The sequence below is a fragment of the Rattus norvegicus genome, chromosome 16 (assembly GCF_021556685.1).
Source record: "Rattus norvegicus strain SHRSP/BbbUtx chromosome 16, alternate assembly SHRSP_T2T, whole genome shotgun sequence".
NCBI lineage: Eukaryota > Metazoa > Chordata > Mammalia > Rodentia > Muridae > Rattus > Rattus norvegicus.
Window position 1 is genome coordinate 23,854,710 of NC_141549.1, and position 18,284 is coordinate 23,872,993.

General features: G+C 39.4%; 1 protein-coding gene across 1 annotated transcript in view; it reads left to right on the forward strand.

The window, feature by feature from the left end:
• The window catches only part of LOC134482360 (mucin-16-like), a 55,446-nt gene that overhangs the window by 14,822 nt on the left and 22,340 nt on the right, over positions 1-18,284 (forward strand). Inside the window, exon 6 of the mRNA XM_087589380.1 lies at positions 17,062-17,098. Within this exon, the coding sequence (XP_087445506.1) occupies positions 17,062-17,098 (37 nt within the window). The remainder of the gene's footprint in view (positions 1-17,061; positions 17,099-18,284) is intronic.

The following is an 18,284-nucleotide window of genomic DNA, read 5'->3' on the forward strand; positions in this document are numbered from 1 at the left end:
ATTAAAAGTCATCAAAAAAGATAAGGAAGGACACTTCATATTCATCAAAGGAAAAATCCACCAAGATGAACTCTCAATCCTCATCTTCGATTGGTTTATATACAAGTGTGCAATTTCTAGGCTTGAAAGTAAAATGATGCTATCTGGTGCTGCATAGAGGAGCCTTATTTTTTATTATGGCAGCTTGCTATTTTTGTAACATGGTGATTTGGTTGAACACAATAAATTACAGTAGTAACTGATCTCCCCCTCTTCCTGGATGAGTGAGGAGATGATTAAATGTTGATGTCAGCATCCATGAGCATATTCAGATGAGCTTCTGCTTCTGTTGAAAAGGATGCTGTGTTTGATTGTGGTCCGAAGCTTTGAAGCACTACTTGGCATCTCCTTCCTTGGAGGTCTCACTGTTTAAACATAACAGATTTGATAGCTTGTTGGTAAGGTGAGGTCCAGCTTGTCTCCACTAGGTCATCTTCATGTGAATCCGGTGGTTATACGGTTTTGTTCTAGGGATATTTCATTTTTTTAATAATGGTTTTAGCTGACATTCATGGAGAGAATGAATCCTTAGAAGTGTGCCACTAGTGAAAGGAAATCCTGTCTAGAGTATGTTTCTTTACAAAGCTGTGTCACACCATCCTTTGGGCCCTCTGCTGAAAAAGTAGAATCAAGTCTCAAATAATGCCTTTTAAATTGTATCCTCTAGTATTATAGATGTAGGACAGTACTGTATCATACCTCTGTGGATGTAAAATAGCTTGTACCTGCTTTATGATACGTAGTAGTGACCGTGCTTTATCAGACCTGTTTTTAATGATGTTGCTCAGAATGTTTTCTTTCCAGATGATGATTGAGAAGCTAATTTAAAAAAAATGGTGCCAGGTACCACAAAAGTAACAGAACTGTGCTGTTTTCTCGGTTTTTTTTTTTTTTACTTTTTTTTTTTTAATGGAGTGTGCTGGATGTCTCTACAGTTTTGTTCAGATGACTGCAGAACCTGGAAAAGCTGTTGCTGCTGTTGATGCATAACACACTGCTATTATTGGTCTTTTCATATAAATATAAATATATATATATACAGATATATAATTTGAATTTTTTGAAACTTTACCTGTGCTGTCAACTTTCGAAAAAAGTATCCCCGTTTACTGTGTTGAGTTGGCACTGTACAGAAATTAACAGCCATATTGGTCTAGAAATGTTGAACTTAAGTTTTTTCCATTTGTACAGGGGTAACACACTATTAAATATGTAAGGTCTTATATACGTGGGTTTGATTAAAAAAACTAATAAAGTATTTTCTAAATTAAACAAAAAAAAAAGGCATCTGCCACCATGAAAAAAAAAATGACCATCGATGCCATTTTATAACATCACCAGAGGTTAAACTATTAAATTTCCCAAAGAATGATGACTTTTTCTATTTAACCTAGACTATAAGTAGCTTGCAATTCCAAAAAAAAAAAAAAAAAAAACTTTGAAAGTGTTTGTCTGCACTTCCTACTTAATCAGGAAATATTTCTACTTAGTTGTCTTTTGGGGTTGAATACAAGATAATCATAGTCTCAATAAAAGCTTAAGTTGGTATTTTTAAGAAGATTTATTAGACCTATAAAGATGGTGTTAGGTTGTTAATGCAAGTTAGGATAAAATGTGATTTAGATCCAGAACTCTGAACTCACCAGGATAGGATAGATAATAGGACATTTTTTTTAAATTACCACATACTATGGACTTGACATTGTAAATATATATCACACCTTATAACTATTATAATTTTTATAATTTTATTCAATTTATATTTGAAAAAGAGACATTTATTGTACTTCAAAGGGGGATTATTGAGAGATTATCTAATATCGATATGACTATGGCACTTTTTAATAATAAATCTGATGGCTTATTATTTAGGTGGTAAATAAGAAGTGGAAAATCTGGGAGAAATCATAATTCTGAGATAGAATGCGGCAGGAGATTCACCTTGGAAGACGTGAGGAGAGAGACACATAGTACCTGAACATGGTTAAGTGGGCATGTTACAGAATGTAGGTTAAAATAGTCAGTTATTCTAAATTGTGATCTAGTTAGAGAAGAGCCTCACTATATACTCAAGGTATTTGTAAATATATCTTGAGTCTGAGTCTTAGTTCTCGGAGCATGGCGCTGTGTGGAAGAACTGGATCAAACTGCTGCTACATTATATTGTTCATGAGTTTTAAGCCAAGCTAAGTTTACAGGGGATATTGTCTAAGCACATACTCAAATAATAAATTATAGATGCCATAAGTTGTTAAAAGTTATGATTTTTGTAGTAGAATCATCCCTCATATTTGAGTTGAGGTCTTGCAGTTGATTTGGTAAACTAACCTGAAATTGATTAAATGAATGTATTTTAATTTAATTGATAAATTATTGATATTTATGTCCATGGAAATGGTTGAAGGGATAACTTTGTATGGTAAACTGTAGAAAAACACAGAATACATGTCATTACAGTGGATTTAAACTTTTTTTCCCAGATTTCAAGTTTTATTAAAAAGCTTACATTAATAAAAAAAAGCATATTATTGAAATAATAGACACATTGGTCAATGTATAGAATTGAAAAAAAAAAGAGAGTATACATCACTTTCTTTTTTTATTAACTTATGTATTTCTTATTTACATTTCAAGTGTTATTCCATTTCCCAGTTTCCAGGCCAAAATCCCCCTAACCCCTCCCACTCCCCTTCTTTATGGGTGTTCCCCTCCCCATCCTCCCCCATTGCCGCCCTCCCCCCAACAATCACTTTCACTGGGGATTCAGTCTTGGAAGGACCCAGGACTTGCCCTTCCACTGGTGCTCTTACTAGCCTATTCATTGCTACCTATGAGGTCAGAGTCCAGGGTCAGTCCATGTATAGTCTTTAGGTAGTGGCTTAGTACCTGGAAGCTCTGGTTGCTTGGCATTGTTGTTCATATGGGGTCTCGAGCCCCTTCAACCTCTTCCAGTCCTTTCTCTGATTCCTTCAATGGGGGTCCTATTCTCAATTCAGTGCTGGCATTCACCTATGCATTTGCTGGATTCTGGCTGTGTCTCTCAGGAGAGATCTACATCCGGCTCCAGTCTGCCTACACTTCTTTGCTCCTCCATCTTGTCTAATTGGGTGGCTGTATATGTATAGGCCACATGTGGGGCAGGCTCTGAATGGGTGTTCCTTCAGTCTCTGTTTTAATCCTTGCCTCTCTATTCCCTGCCAAGGGTATTCTTGTTCCCCTTTTAAAGAAGGAGTGAAATATTCACATTTTGATCATCCATCTTGAGTTTCATGTGTTCTATGCATCTAGGGTAATTCAAGCATTTGGGCTAATATCCACTTATCAATGAGTGCATACCATATGTGTTTTTCTGTGATTGGGCTAGCTCACTCAAGATGATATTTTCCAGTTCCAACCATTGCCTATGAATTTCACAAAGGTATTGTTTTTGATAGCTGAGTAATATTCCATTGTGTAGATGTACCACATTTTCTGTATCCATTCCTCTGTTGAAGGGCATCTGGGTTCTTTCCAGCTTCTGGCTATTATAAATAAGGCTGCTATGAACATAGTGGAGCACATGTCTTTTTTATATGTTGGGGCATCTTTTGGGTATATGCCCAAGAGAGGTATAGCTGGATCCTCGGGCAGTTCAATGTCCAATTTTCTGAGGATTCTCCAGACTGATTTCCAGAATGGTTGTACCAGTTTGCAATCCCACCAACAATGGAGGAGTGTTCCTCTCTCTCCACATCCTCGCCAGCATTTGCTGTCACCTGAGTTTTTGATCTTAGCCGCTCTTACTGGTATGAGGTGAAATCTGAGGGTTGTTTTGATTTGCATTTCCCTTATGATTAAAGATGTTGAACATTTCTTTAGGTGTTTCTCAGCCGTTCGACATTCCTCAGCTGTGAATTCTTTGTTTAGCTCTGAACCCCATTTTTTAATAGGGTTATTGGTCTCCCTGCAGTCTAACATTTGCGTTCTTTGTATATTTTGAATATAAGAACTCTATCTGTTGTAGGATTGGTAAAGATCTTTTCCCACTCTGTTGGTTGCCGTTTTGTCCTAACCACAGTGTCCTTTGCCTTACAGAAGGTTTGCAGTTTTATGAGATCCCATTTGTCGATTCTTGATCTTAGAGCATAAGCCATTGGTGTTTTGTTCAGGAAATTTTTTCCAGTGCCCACGTGTTCCAGATGCTGCCCTAGTTTTTCTTCTATTAGTTTGAGTGTATCTGGTTTGATGTGTAGGTCCTTGATCCACTTGGACTTAAGCTTTGTACAGGGTGATAAGCATGGATTGATCTGCATTCCTCTACATGTTGACCTCCAGTTGAACCAGCACCATTTGCTGAAAATGCTATCTTTTTTCCATTTGATGGTTTTGGCTCCTTTGTCAAAAATCAAGTGCCCATAGGTGTGTGGGTTCATTTCTGGGTCTTCAGTTCTGTTCCATTGGTCTATCTGTCTGTCTCTGTACCAATACCATGCAGTTTTTATCACTATTGCTCTGTAATACTGCTTGAGTTCAGGGATAGTGATTCCCCCTGAAGTCCTTTTATTGTTGAGGATAGTTTTAGCTATCCTGGGTTTTTGGTTATTCCAGATGAATTTTCAAATTGTTCTGTCTAACTCTTTGAAGAATTGGATTGGTATTTTGATGGGGATTGCATTGAATCTCTAGATCGCTTTTGGTAAGATGATCATTTTTACTATATTAATCCTGCCAATCCATGAGCATGGGAGATCTTTCCATCTTCTGAGGTCTTCTTCAATTTCTTTCTTCAGAGTCTTGAAGTTCTTCTTGTACAGATCTTTTACTTGCTTGGTTAAAGTCACGCCGAGGTACTTTATATTATTTGGGTCTATTATGAAGGGTGTCGTTTCCCTAATTTCTTTCTCGGCTTGTTTCTCTTTTGTGTAGAGGAAGGCTACTGATTTATTTGAGTTAATTTTATACCCAGGCACTTTACTGAAGTTGTTTATCAGCTTTAGTAGTTCTCTGGTGGAACTTTTGGGATCACTTAAATGTACTATCATATCATCTGCAAATAGTGATATTTTGACTTCTTCTATTCCAATCTGTATCCCCTTGACCTCCTTTTGTTGTCTGATTGCTCTGGCTAGAACTTCAAGAACTGTATTGAATAAGTAGGGAGAGAGTGGGCAGCCTTGTCTAGTCCCTGATTTTAGTGGGATTGCTTCAAGTTTCTCTCCACTTAGTTTAATGTTAGCAATTGGTTTGCTGTATATGGCTTTTACTATGTTTAGGTATATGGGCCTTGAATTCCTATTCTTTCCCGGACTTTTATCATGAAGGGGTGTTGAATTTTGTCAAATGCTTTCTCAGCGTCTGATGAAATGATCTTGTGGTTTTCTTCTTTCAGTTTGTTTATATAATGGATCACGTTGATGGTTTTCCGTATATTAAACCATCCCTGCATGCCTGGGATGAAGCCTACTTGATCATGGTGGATGATTGTTTTGATGTGCTCTTGGATTCGGTTTGCCAGAATTTTATTGAGTATTTTTGCGTGTATATTCATAAGGGAAATTGGTCTAAGTTCTCTTTCTGTGTTGGGTCTGTGTGTGGTTTGAGTAATTGTGGCTTCATAGAAGGAATTTTCTAGTGATCCATCTGTCTTAATTTTGTGGAATAGTTTGGATAGTATTGGTATGAGGTCTTCTATGAAGGTCTGATAGAATTCTGCACTGAACCCGTCTGGACCTGGGCTCTTTTTGGTTGGGAGACCTTTAATGACTGCTACTATTTCCTTAGGAGTTATGGGGTTGTTTAACTGGTTTATCTGTTCCTGATTTAACTTCGGTACCTGGTATCTGTCTATGAAATTGTCCATTTCCTGTAGATTTTCAAGTTTTGTTGAACATAGGCTTTTATAGTAAGATCTGATGATTTTTTTAATTTTGTCTGAATCTGTAGTTATGTCTCCCTTTTCATTTCCGATTTTGGTAATTTGGAAACACTCTCTGTGTCCTCTAGTTAGTCTGGCTAAGGGTTTATCTATCTTATTGATTGTCTCAAAGAACCATCTTTTGGTTTTTTGATTCTTTCTAGTGTCCATTTGTTTCTACTTGGCTGATTTCAGCTCTGAGTTTGATTATTTCCTGCCGTCTACTCCTCCTGGGTGTATTTACTTCTTTTTGTTCTAGAGCTTTTAGGTGTGCTGTCAAGCTGGTGACATATGCTGTTTCCTGTTTCTTTCTGCAGGCACTCAGAGCTATGGGTTTTCCTCTTAGCACAGCTTTCATTGTGTCCCATAAGTTTGGGTATGTTGTACCTTCGATTTCATTAAATCTAAGAAGTCTTTAATTTCTTTCTTTATTTCTTCTTTGACCAGGTTATCATTGAGTAGAGCATTGTTCAACTTCCACGTATAAGTAGGCATTCTTCCATTATTGTTATTGAAGACCAGATTTAGGCCGTGGTGGTCTGATAGCACCCATGGGATTATTTCTATCTTTCTGTACCTATTGAGGCCTGTTTTTTGACCAATTATATGGTCAATTTTGGAGAAAGTACCATGAGGACCTGAGAAGAAGGTATATCCTTTTGCTTTAGGATAGAATGTTCTATAAATATCTGTTAAGTCTATTTGGTTCATGATTTCTGTTAGTCTGTCTACGTCTCTGTTTAATTAGTGTTTCCATGATCTGTCCATTGATGAGAGTGGGGTGTTGAAATCTCCTACTATTATTGTGTGAGGTGCAATGTGTGTTTTGAGCTTTAGTAAGGTTTCTTTTATGTATGTAGATGCCATTGTATTTGGGGCATAGATATTTAGGATTGAGAGTTCATCTTGGTGGATTTTTCCTTTCATGAATATGAAGTGTCCTTCCTTATCTTTTTTGATGACGTTTAGTTGGAAATTGATTTTATTTGATATTAGAATGGCTACTCCAGCTTGCTTCTTCAGACCATTTGCTTGGAAAGTTGATTTCCAGCCTTTTACTCTGAGGTAGAGTCTGTCTTTGTCTCTGAGGTGTGTTTCCTGTAGGGAATGCAGGGTCCTCATTGCATATCCAGTGTGTTAATCTATGTCTTTTTATTGGGGAGTTGAGGCCATTGATGTTGAGAGATATTCAGGAATAGTGATTATTGCTTCCTGTTATGTTCATATTTGGATGTGAGGTTATGTTTGTGTGCTTTTCTTCTCTTTGTTTTGTTGCCAAGACGATTTGTTTCTTGCTTCTTCTAGGGTGTAGCTTGCCTCCTTATGTTGGGCTTTACCATTTATTATCCTTTGTATTGCTGGATTTGTAGAAAGATATTGTGTAAATTTGGTTTTGTCCTGGAATATCTTGGTTTCTCCATCTATGTCAATTGAGAGTTTTGCAGGATAAAGTAACCTGGGCTGGCATTTCTGTTCTCTTAAGGTCTGTAGGCCATCTGTCCAGGATCTTTTGGCTTTCACAGTTTCTGGTGTGATTCTGATAGGTCTGCCTTTATGTTACTTGATCTTTTTCCCTTACTGCTTTTAATATTCTTTATTTTGTGCGTTTGGTGTTTTGACTATTATGTGACGGGAGCTGTTTCTTTTCTGGTCCAATCTATTTGGAGTTCTGTAGGCTTCGTGTATGCTTATGGGTATCTCTTCCTTTAGGTTAGGGACGTTTTCTTCTATGATTTTGTTGAAGATATTTACTGGTCCTTTGATCTAGGAGTCTTCACTCTCTTCTATAGCTATATCCTTAGGTTTGATCTTCTCATTGAGTCCTGAATTTCCTGTATGTTTTGGACCAGTAGCTTTTTCTGCTTTACATTATCTTTCACAGTTGAGTCGATAGTTTTCTATAGAATCTTCTGCTCCCGAGATTCTCTCTTCTATCTCTTGTATTCTGTTGGTGAAGCTCGTATCTACAGCTCCTTGTCTCTTCTTTTGGTTTTCTATATTCAGGGTTGTTTCCATGTGTTCTTTCTTGATTGCTTCTATTTCCATTTTTAATTCCTTCAAGTGTTTGTGTTTTCCTGGAATCCTTTCAGGGATTTTTGTGATTCCTCTCTGTAGGCTTCTACTTGTTTATTTATGTTTTCCTGCATTTCTCTAAGAGAGTTCTTCATGTCTTTCTTGAAGTCCTCCAGTATCGATCAAATATGATATTGAAAATAGATCTTGCTTTTCTGGTGTGTTTGGATATTCTGTGTTTGCTTTGGTTGGAGAATTGGGATCCGATGATGTCATGTAGTCTTGGTTTCTGTTGCTAGGGTTACTGTGCTTGCCTCTTGCCATCAGATTATCTCTAGTGTTTCTTTCTTCTGCTATTTCTGACAGTGGCTAGACTGTCCTATAAGCCTGTGTGTCAGGAGTGCTGTAGACCTGTTTTCCTGTTTTCTTTCAGCCAGTTATGGGAACAGAGTGTTCTGCTTTGGGGCGTGTAGTTTTTCCTCTCTACAGGTCTTCAGCTGTTCCTGTGGGCCTGTGCCCTGAATTCACCAGGCAGGTCACTTGGAGCAGAAAAGTTGGTCTTATCTGTGGTCCCGAGGCTCAAGATTGCTCGTGGGGTGTTGCTCATGATCTCTCCTCAGGGGCAGCAACCAGGAGGACCTGCGCCGCCCTTTCTGGGAGCCCCCCGTGCACCAGAGTCCCAGATGGCGTTTGGTGTTTTCCTCTGGAGTCAGAGATGTGGGCAGAGTGTAGACTTTTCTGGTCTTCCAGGCATGTCTGCCTCTCTGACGGTTTAGCTCTCCCTCTCCCAGGATTTGGGTGCAGAGAACCGTTTATCTGGCTGGTCTCTTCAGGTTCCTGCGGTGTCTCAGATGCAGCGGACCTGCTGCTCCTGTGCCCTTATCTACGGGAACCCAGAGACCGTTCCTCTTGGGCCAGGTATATGGGCAGGGGTGGACAGTGTTGGTGGTCTCTTCTGCTCTGCAGTCTCAGGAGTGCCCACCTGTCCGGGCGGTGAGCTCTCTCTCCCACGGGGTTTGGGAGCAGTGAACTGGAGGCAGGGAGCACGAGATTCGGACTCCCGCTAAAAACCGGAAGTGTCCGGTCCTTCCACGGGGTTTGGGAGCCATACATCACTTTCTTTATTCATTGTTCAGTAGAGGGACATCCAGGTTGTTTCCAGATTCTGGTTAGTATGAACAAAGCTACTATGAACATAGTTTGACAAGTGTTTCTTTGGTACAGTGTGACATCTTTATGACTACACACCCAGGAGCGTTATAGCTGGCCCTTGAGGTAGAACAGTTTTTTTCTCTCAGTTTTGTGAGAAACCACCCAATTGATTTCCAAAGTTGTTGTTCAAAGTTTCACGTCCATCAGTGATGGATTAGTGTTCCCTTTGCTCCACAACCTGCCAGCATTCACTCTCACTTGAGTTTTTCATCTTTGCTTTTGTGATGGGTTTCAAATGACATGTCAGAGTGGTTTTGAGTAAGCAGCTCTTGGTTTTGTTCATTCTTTGTATTGTTTCCCATGTTTCTATGTTTAATTTTCATACCATCTTCTCTTGAGCGTGTATGCTTCTGTTTTTATTTTTAATATTGCATATGTGCTGATTAGCTGCTATTATGAAATCTCTCCATTTCTTTTGAAGGGACATAGTGTTATGAACTTTCCTTTTGCACTGCTTTTATTGTGTTCCCTAAGTTTGTATGATTTGTGCCTTCACTTTCATTGAATTGTAGAAAGACTTTGATTTCTTCTTTCAACAGTGGTCACTTAGCATAGAGTTGTTCAGTTTCCATGAGATTGTAGGCTTTCCATTGTTTTTGTTGTTGACATAGTCCAACTTTAGTCCATGGTGACCTTATCAGACACAAAAGCATTTTGGTGTTCTTTTGTTGTTGTTGTTGTTGTTTTTGTATTTTCTTGTATCTGTTGTAGATCTGTATCTGTACATGTTCAATTTTGGAGAAGGTTCCATGAGGTGCTGAGAAGATACATATTTTTTTATTTGAGTGACAGCTTCTATAGATATCTGTTGTTGTAAAAATATTAAAATAACACCCGCGGATCCCGGCCCTCAGCAGCTCTCTGCTCCCAAACCCCGTGGGAGAGAGACCTCACCGCCTGATCAGGTGGGCACTCCTGAGGCTGCAGAGCGGAGGAGACCACCAACACTGCCCACCCCTGCCCACATCCCTGGCCCAAGAGGCAAAAGTATAAGGCCTCTGGGTTCCCGTAGGGGAGGGCCCAGGAGCAGCAGGATCCCTGCGCCTGAGACACCGCCAGAACCTGAAGGAAACAGACCGGATAAACAGTTCTCTGCACCCAAATCCCGTGGGAGGGAGAGCTAAACCTTCAGAGAGGCGGACACGCCTGGGAAACCAGAAGAGACTGCACTCTGTGCACATCCAGACGCCAGAGGAAAACACCAAACGCCATCTGGAACCCTGGTGCACGGAGGCTCCCGGAAAGAGCGGCGCAGATCTTCCCGGTTGCTGCCTCCGCGGAGAGGACTTAGGCAGTACCCCACGAGCAAACTTGAGCCTTGGAAACGCAGGTAGGACCAACTTTTCCCCTGCAAGAAACCTGCCTGGTGAACTCAGGACACACAGAGGCAAAATTCCTCTAGGACCGGGCACTTCCTGTGTTTACTGGAAGTCCCACACCCGCGGATCCCGGCCCGCAGCAGCTCTCTGCTCCCAAACCCCGTGGGAGAGAGACCTCACCGCCTGATCAGTTGGGCACTCCTGAGGCTGCAGAGCGGAGGAGACCACCAACACTGCCCACCCCTGCCCACATCCCTGGCCCAAGAGGCAACTGTATAAGGCCTCTGGGTTCCCGTAGGGGAGGGCCCAGGAGCGGCAGGATCCCTGCGCCTGAGACACCGCCAGAACCTGAAGGAAACAGACCGGATAAACAGTTCTCTGCACCCAAATCCCGTGGGAGGGAGAGCTAAACCTTCAGAGAGGCGGACACGCCTGGGAAACCAGAAGAGACTGCACTCTGTGCACATCCAGACGCCAGAGGAAAACACCAAACGCCATCTGGAAACCTGGTGCACGGAGGCTCCCTGAAAGAGCGGCGCAGATCTTCCCGGTTGCTGCCGCCTCAGAGAGGACTTAGGCAGTACCCCACGAGCAAACTTGAGCCTTGGAACCACAGGTAGGACCAACTTTTCCCCTGCAAGAAACCAGCCTGGTGAACTCAAGACACAGGCCCACAGGAACAGCTGAAGACCTGTAGAGAGGAAAAACTACACGCCTGAAAGCAGAACACTCTGTCCCCATAACTGGCTGAAAGAAAACAGGAAAACAGGTCTACAGCACTCCTGACACACAGGCTTATAGGACAGTCTAGCCACTGTCAGAAATAGCAGAACAAAGTAACACTAGAGATAATCTGATGGCGAGAGGCAAGCGCAGGAACCCAAGCAACAGAAACCAAGACTACATGGCATCATCGGAGCCCAATTCTCCCACCAAAGCAAACACTGAATATCCAAACACACCAGAAAAGCAAGATCTAGTTTCAAAATCATATTTGATCATGATGCTGGAGGACTTCAAGAAAGACATAAAGAACTCCCTTAGAGAACAAGTAGAAGCCTACAGAGAGGAATCGCAAAAATCCCTGAAAGAATTCCAGGAAAACACAACCAAACAGTTGAAGGAATTAAAAATGGAAATAGAAGCAATCAAGAAAGAACACATGGAAATAACCCTGGACATAGAAAATCAAAAGGAAAGACAAGGAGCTGTAGATACAAGCTTCACCAACAGAATACAAGAGATGGAAGAGAGAATCTCGGGAGCAGAAGATTCCATAGAAATCATTGACTCAACTGTCAAAGATAATGTAAAGCGGAAAAAGCTACTGGTCCAAAACATACAGGAAATCCAGGACTCAATGAGAAGATCAAACCTAAGGATAATAGGTATAGAAGAGAGTGAAGACTCCCAGCTCAAAGGACCAGTAAATATCTTCAACAAAATCATAGAAGAAAACTTCCCTTACCTAAAACAAGAGATACCCATAGGCATACAAGAAGCCTACAGAACTCCAAATAGATTGGACCAGAAAAGAATCACCTCCCGTCACATAATTGTCAAAACACCAAACGCACAAAATAAAGAAAGAATATTAAAAGCAGTAAGGGAAAAAGGTCAAGTTACATATAAAGGCAGACCTATCAGAATCACACCAGACTTTTCGCCAGAAACTATGAAGGCCAGAAGATCCTGGACAGATGTCATACAGACCCTAAGAGAACACAAATGCCAGCCAAGGTTACTGTATCCTGCAAAACTCTCAATTAACATAGATGGAGAAACCAAGATATTCCATGACAAAACCAAATTTACACAATATCTTTCTACAAATCCAGCACTACAAAGGATAATAAAGGGTAAAGCCCAACATAAGGAGGCAAGCTATACCCTAGAAGAAGCAAGAAACTAATCGTCTTGGCAACAAAACAAGGAGAATGAAAGCACACAAACATAACCTCACATCCAAATATGAATATAACAGGAAGCAATAATCACTATTCCTTAATATCTCTCAATATCAATGGCCTCAACTCCCTAATAAAAAGACATAGATTAACAAACTGGATACGCAATGAGGACCCTGCATTCTGCTGCCTACAGGAAACACACCTCAGAGACAAAGACAGACACTACCTCAGAGTGAAAGGCTGGAAAACAACTTTCCAAGCAAATGGTCAGGAGAAGCAAGCTGGAGTAGCCATTCTAATATCAAATAAAATCAATTTTCAATTAAAAGTCATCAAAAAAGATAAGGAAGGACACTTCATATTCATCAAAGGAAAAATCCACCAAGATGAACTCTCAATCCTCATCTTCGGTTGGTTTATATACAAGTGTGCAATTTCTAGGCTTGAAAGTAAAATGATGCTATCTGGTGCTGGATAGAGGAGCCTTATTTTTTATTATGGCAGCTTGCTATTTTTGTAATATGGTGATTTGGTTGAACACATTAAAGTGCAGTAGTAACTGATCTCCCCCTCTTCCTGGATGAGTGAGGAGATGATTAAATGTTGATGTCAGCATCCATGAGCATATTCAGATGAGCTTCTGCTTTTGTTGAAAAGGATGCTGTGTTTGATTGTGGTCCGAAGCTTTGAAGCACTACTTGGCATCTCCTTCCTTGGAGGTCTCACTGTTTAAACATAACAGATTTGATAGCTTGTTGGTAAGGTGAGGTCCAGCTTGTCTCCACTAGGTCATCTTCATGTGAATCCAGTGGTTATACGGTTTTGTTCTAGGGATATTTCATTTTTTTAATAATGGTTTTAGCTGACATTCATGGAGAGAATGAATCCTTAGAAGTGTGCCACTAGTGAAAGGAAATCCTGTCTAGAGTATGTTTCTTTACAAAGCTGTGTCACACCATCATTTGGGCCCTCTGCTGGAAAAGTAGAATCAAGTCTCAAATAATGCCTTTTAAATTGTATCCTCTAGTATTATAGATGTAGGACAGTACTGTATCATACCTCTGTGGATGTAAAATAGCTTGTACCTGCTTTATGATACGTAGTAGTGACCGTGCTTTATCAGAGCTGTTTTTAATGATGTTGCTCAGAATCTTTTCTTTCCAGATGATGATTGAGAAGCTAATTTTAAAAAAAATGGTGCCAGGTACCACAAGAGTAACAGAACTGTGCTGTTTTCTCGGGTTTTGTTTTTTTACTTTTTTTTTTAATGGAGTGTGCTGGATGTCTCTACAGTTTTGTTCAGATGACTGCAGAACCTGGAAAAGCTGTTGCTGCTGTTGATGCATAACACACTGCTATTATTGGTCTTTTTATATAAATATAAATATATATATATACAGATATATAATTTGAATTTTTTGAAACTTTACCTGTGCTGTCAACTTTCGAAAAAAGTATCCCCGTTTACTGTGTTGAGTTGGCACTGTACAGAAATTAACAGCCATATTGGTCTAGAAATGTTGAACTTAAGTTTTTTCCATTTGTACAGGGGTAACACACTGTATTAAATATGTAAGGTCTTATATACGTGGGTTTGATTACAAAAACTAATAAAGTATTCTCTAAATAAAAAAAAATGAAAAAGAAAAAAATATTAAAATAAAAAAGTAAAAGTTGTCTTTTACCCCGCTAGGTCCGCACCTTGGTGCCCCAAGATATCTGCTAGATATCTTGGCGGAAACACAGCCCAGCCGCACATTTTCCTACACTCAAACCCTCACATAAAAGAACACACAACACAATAATCTTTGATCCAATTGGTAAGGTATAGTTGCCAGTTAAACATACAAGGCCTGGTACCATCCATCCCTTAGGAAGATTGATAACAACCTGTAAATACACAGAGCAGAATCTTAACATCACCTGCCATGGCTCCTCCCCCCTCTCTCTCCTCTTCTCTGTGTTAATCCCCTTCTCTTCCTTCAAGCTTCTCTCCTGCCCATCCTTGCTTCTCCTCCAATGTCAGGTCTCCTACTATCCTGTACCTGCCCCTCACCTGTATTTTACAAATTCAATGGGGAGGTGGTTCTGGTGAAGTCATCTGAGTTCTGAGTCTGTGACTAGGCAGCTGTCCTTTGGGCAGTGGAATTAGCATCAAAATACAGAAACTTCAGGGCAAACCACCACAGATATCTGTTAGGTCCATTTGATTCATGCCATCTACTAGTTGCATTACATTTCAGTTTAGTTTCTCTTTTGGTGACATGCCTGTTGGTCATTAACGTGATAATATGTAGGTGATGTCCCCTACTATTAATGTGTGGAATTGGAGGTGTGGTTTAAGCTTTAACAAAATTAGTAAATGTTTCTTTTGTAAAGGAGGATGCACTTGTATCGCAAGCATTGATGTTTAGAATTGAAGCATCATCTTGTTGGATTTTCCTTTGATTTATATGCAGTGTCCTTTCCCATCTCTTTTAATTATTTCTCATTGAAAGTCTATTTTACCAGATATTAGATTGGCTGCTGCAGCTTGACTCTTGGGTCCATTTGCTTTACAGACCTTTTGTCCAGTCCTTTATTCTGTGGCAGTGTTTATCTTTGTGGCTGAGTTGCATTTCTATATGCAACAGAAGTATAGATTCGGTTTATGCATCTACTCTCTTAGACTATGTCTTTTTATTTGGTAAGTGAATCTGTTCCTGTTCAGAGATATTAATAATTAATGATTGCTTTTACTTGGTATTTTGATTTTGGTTTGCATGTGTTTCTCTTGGTTGGTTTTACTATGCGATTATTAGTTTCTCGTGTTTCATTGAGTTCAGTTACTCTCCTTGTCTTGGAGTTTTGCTTGTAGCATCCTGATTAGTGATGGGTTAGTAGAAAGATATAGTTTGCGTTTGGTTTTGTCACAGAATAGCTTTTTACTCCATCTTGAGTAAAATTGATTGAAAATTTTGCTAAGTATTGTAGTCTGGGCTGACAGCTATAGTCTCTTAGGGTCTGTAAGACATCTCTCTGGCTCTTCTGGCTTTTAATTCTCTGTTGAGAAGTTTGGTATAATTCTGATTGTTCTGTCTTTATATGTAATATGTTACTTGCCTCTTTCTCCTTGTGGCTTTTTAATTTTCTCTCTTTGCTTTGGGGATTTAATGTTTTGGTTATTATGTAGCTGGAGGATTTATTTTCTGACACAGTAAACTCTTATTTGTAGTGTAAGCTTCTTGTGTGTATGTAGGCATCTTTTTCTTGAGGTTTGCGATGTTTTCTTCTATGATGTTGTTGAAGATATTTTCTGGGCCTTTAATCTGGGAATCTTCTTCTCCTGTTCCTATTTTTCTTAAGTTTGGCCCTGATTCCACATCCAGCCTATCAGGCTGTGCCTTTTTAATGGGGAAGATGAGTTCACTGATATTGAGAGATATTAACAACAAATGAGTGTTAATTCCTGCCATTCTCATTTTGTGAATGAGTGATTATTATTTATTTTTGTTAACACCAATCAATTTGGTGTTCTGTAAGGTTCCTCTAAGTTTATAGGCATTCTTCCTTTATGTTGTATAAATTTCCTTCTATGATTTTGTTGAACATATGTTCTCATCTTTGGAGCTGGTACTCTCTTCACTTTTGAACAATTCCTATTATCCTTAGTACAAAATTTCACAGTGTCTCAGACTACCTGAATATTTTGAGTCAGTAACTTTTTAGGTGATATTTTCTTTGGTTGATGTATTAATTTCTTTGAGTATATCATGTATGCCTGAGATCATCTCTTCCAATTCTTTTATTGTGTTGGCTGTGCTTCTGTTCTTGTTCTCTTTTGGAGTATTTCTGTCTCCAAGGTTCCATCATTTTGGGTTTCCTTTATTGCTTCTTTAATCATTTGCAGGTGTTGACATATTTTATTCATTTTGCTCACCTGTTTGATTGTATTTTCCTGTATATTTTAAGGGATTTGATAATTTCTCCTTTAAATTCCTCTATCATATTCATAAGATTGGATTCAATGTCATTTTATTGTGTTTTGATTTTGTTAGCATATCCAGGTCTTGATGTAGTAGGATAGCTGGGCTCTAGGTGTGTTATATTGTTTTGTTCTTGTTGAGTGTATTCTCATGCTGGCCTTTAGCCAACTCTTTATCCATGGGTGTTTACTGGTGCAAGAGTCATGAAGTGGGCTCTGGGTTTTTCTCTTTTTAGGGGTTAGGTTAAGATATGGTCTCACTAAATTGTAGCTCTCTTTGTCTAAGGAATCACAGTGATCCATATGCTTTTGCTTCCTCAGTGTTGGGATTCATGTTGTGCGCCACCAGACCCAATCTGTTATTCTTTCAAGAATCATTAGCCCAGAGTAAAAGGAATCACAGTTGATTGTTTTTATACTGGTAGGGATGGGGTTTTCTGTCATTCTGAGAGAGTTCAGTTAGGATCATCACAATTGTTCACGGGTATTTATTTCTAGACATTGATGTTTGATAAATTACTGCCATCTTTGATTTGCAATATACAGGGAATGGATTGGTTCTAAGTGACGTAATTGGCTACAAATGAATATTTACTCTAGAGTACTCAATAGATTGTTCTCATAGACATTGATACTAAAAATGAGTTTCATAATTTTATTTGTAATATTCTTCTATACTTGTAATAATACACATTTTGTTTTTATTTTCAGAAGTCTTGTTTTTTAAAGATGAAAGGCCTTTGTCCTGGTAAGGCTTAACAGTACATTAGTAGTAGAGGAGTGCAAAGATAAAAAGCAAATTCTTTTTGGGTATACTTTGAGACTTGTGTCTTACAGGTCCCACAGTATTCTGAATATAATTTTAGCCTAAAATTTGTTCAGTGTACTTTATATGAATGTGAAAAGTATGCTCACAAGTATGCCATTTCCAAGAAAAAACTATGCAGTTTTTAAAAAGAGCCTGCTAGGATTAACTCTGCAAGTTAATGTCCACTTAAGATTCTTCAGCTTTTCAAAGCCTTACTAAATTGTATTTGTGGACTAAGACCCACACTCATAGTTATCATTTCAGGCATTCATCTCTCTGACACGGTACATAATGTGGGAAGATTCTCAGTTGTCAGTCATTACTACAAGATGGCAACCATTTCTTTCCTCCTTTGACACCAGCTATGAAGGCAAAGGAACTTTTTGTCAGGTGTAGCATATATCATATATCTTAGAAGAAACCCATGAGTTGCAGTCCATCCAATGAAAGGCTGAGATTCCATGAAGGTGGATATTAACATTTCTCACTTTACATTTATAGGTTGTTATGGCTATTCTTAAGGGATGGATATGTACTGGTTTGTGTGTGTCTAGATGAACTAACTATATCTTACCTAAGTGGGTGGTTTATGTCCTTATCAATTGGTTGTAAGTTGATTGTGCAAATGTATTGTTCATTAAGTAATTAACATATGACTCTGGGTTACAGTTGCTGGGTTACAGTTTGTTGAGTCATGACTTCACTGGATTGTTGGGAGTGTGAGAAGAGTCTGTGACAGGAAGCGGTGCTAGGCTATGGAATGCTTGGGGCTAGCTTGGCATGTGGCCACACTAGCATGGCCCACAGAACAACCCGCTATGGAGACAGTGTGTGAAAATGGATGACAGAGAAACATCTAGAGCATGTGATTGCACCTGGCATGGGAACTCATGGGAACCAGTCATTCACCTTTTAATTATTCCACAAGACCCATGTCTTCCTGAAAGCTCCACCCATCAAATATCCATTCATATGATCAGTTTTCCACAGTAATGGATCCTTTGAATCTCAATAGATTAGCTGAATGTATAGAACTAAGGGACCATGTGACTATTATTTATCTCTCTATAAAGGAGGTTTTTGCCTTCCATATCAGTTGGACATGAACATACAGGTGAAGGCCCAT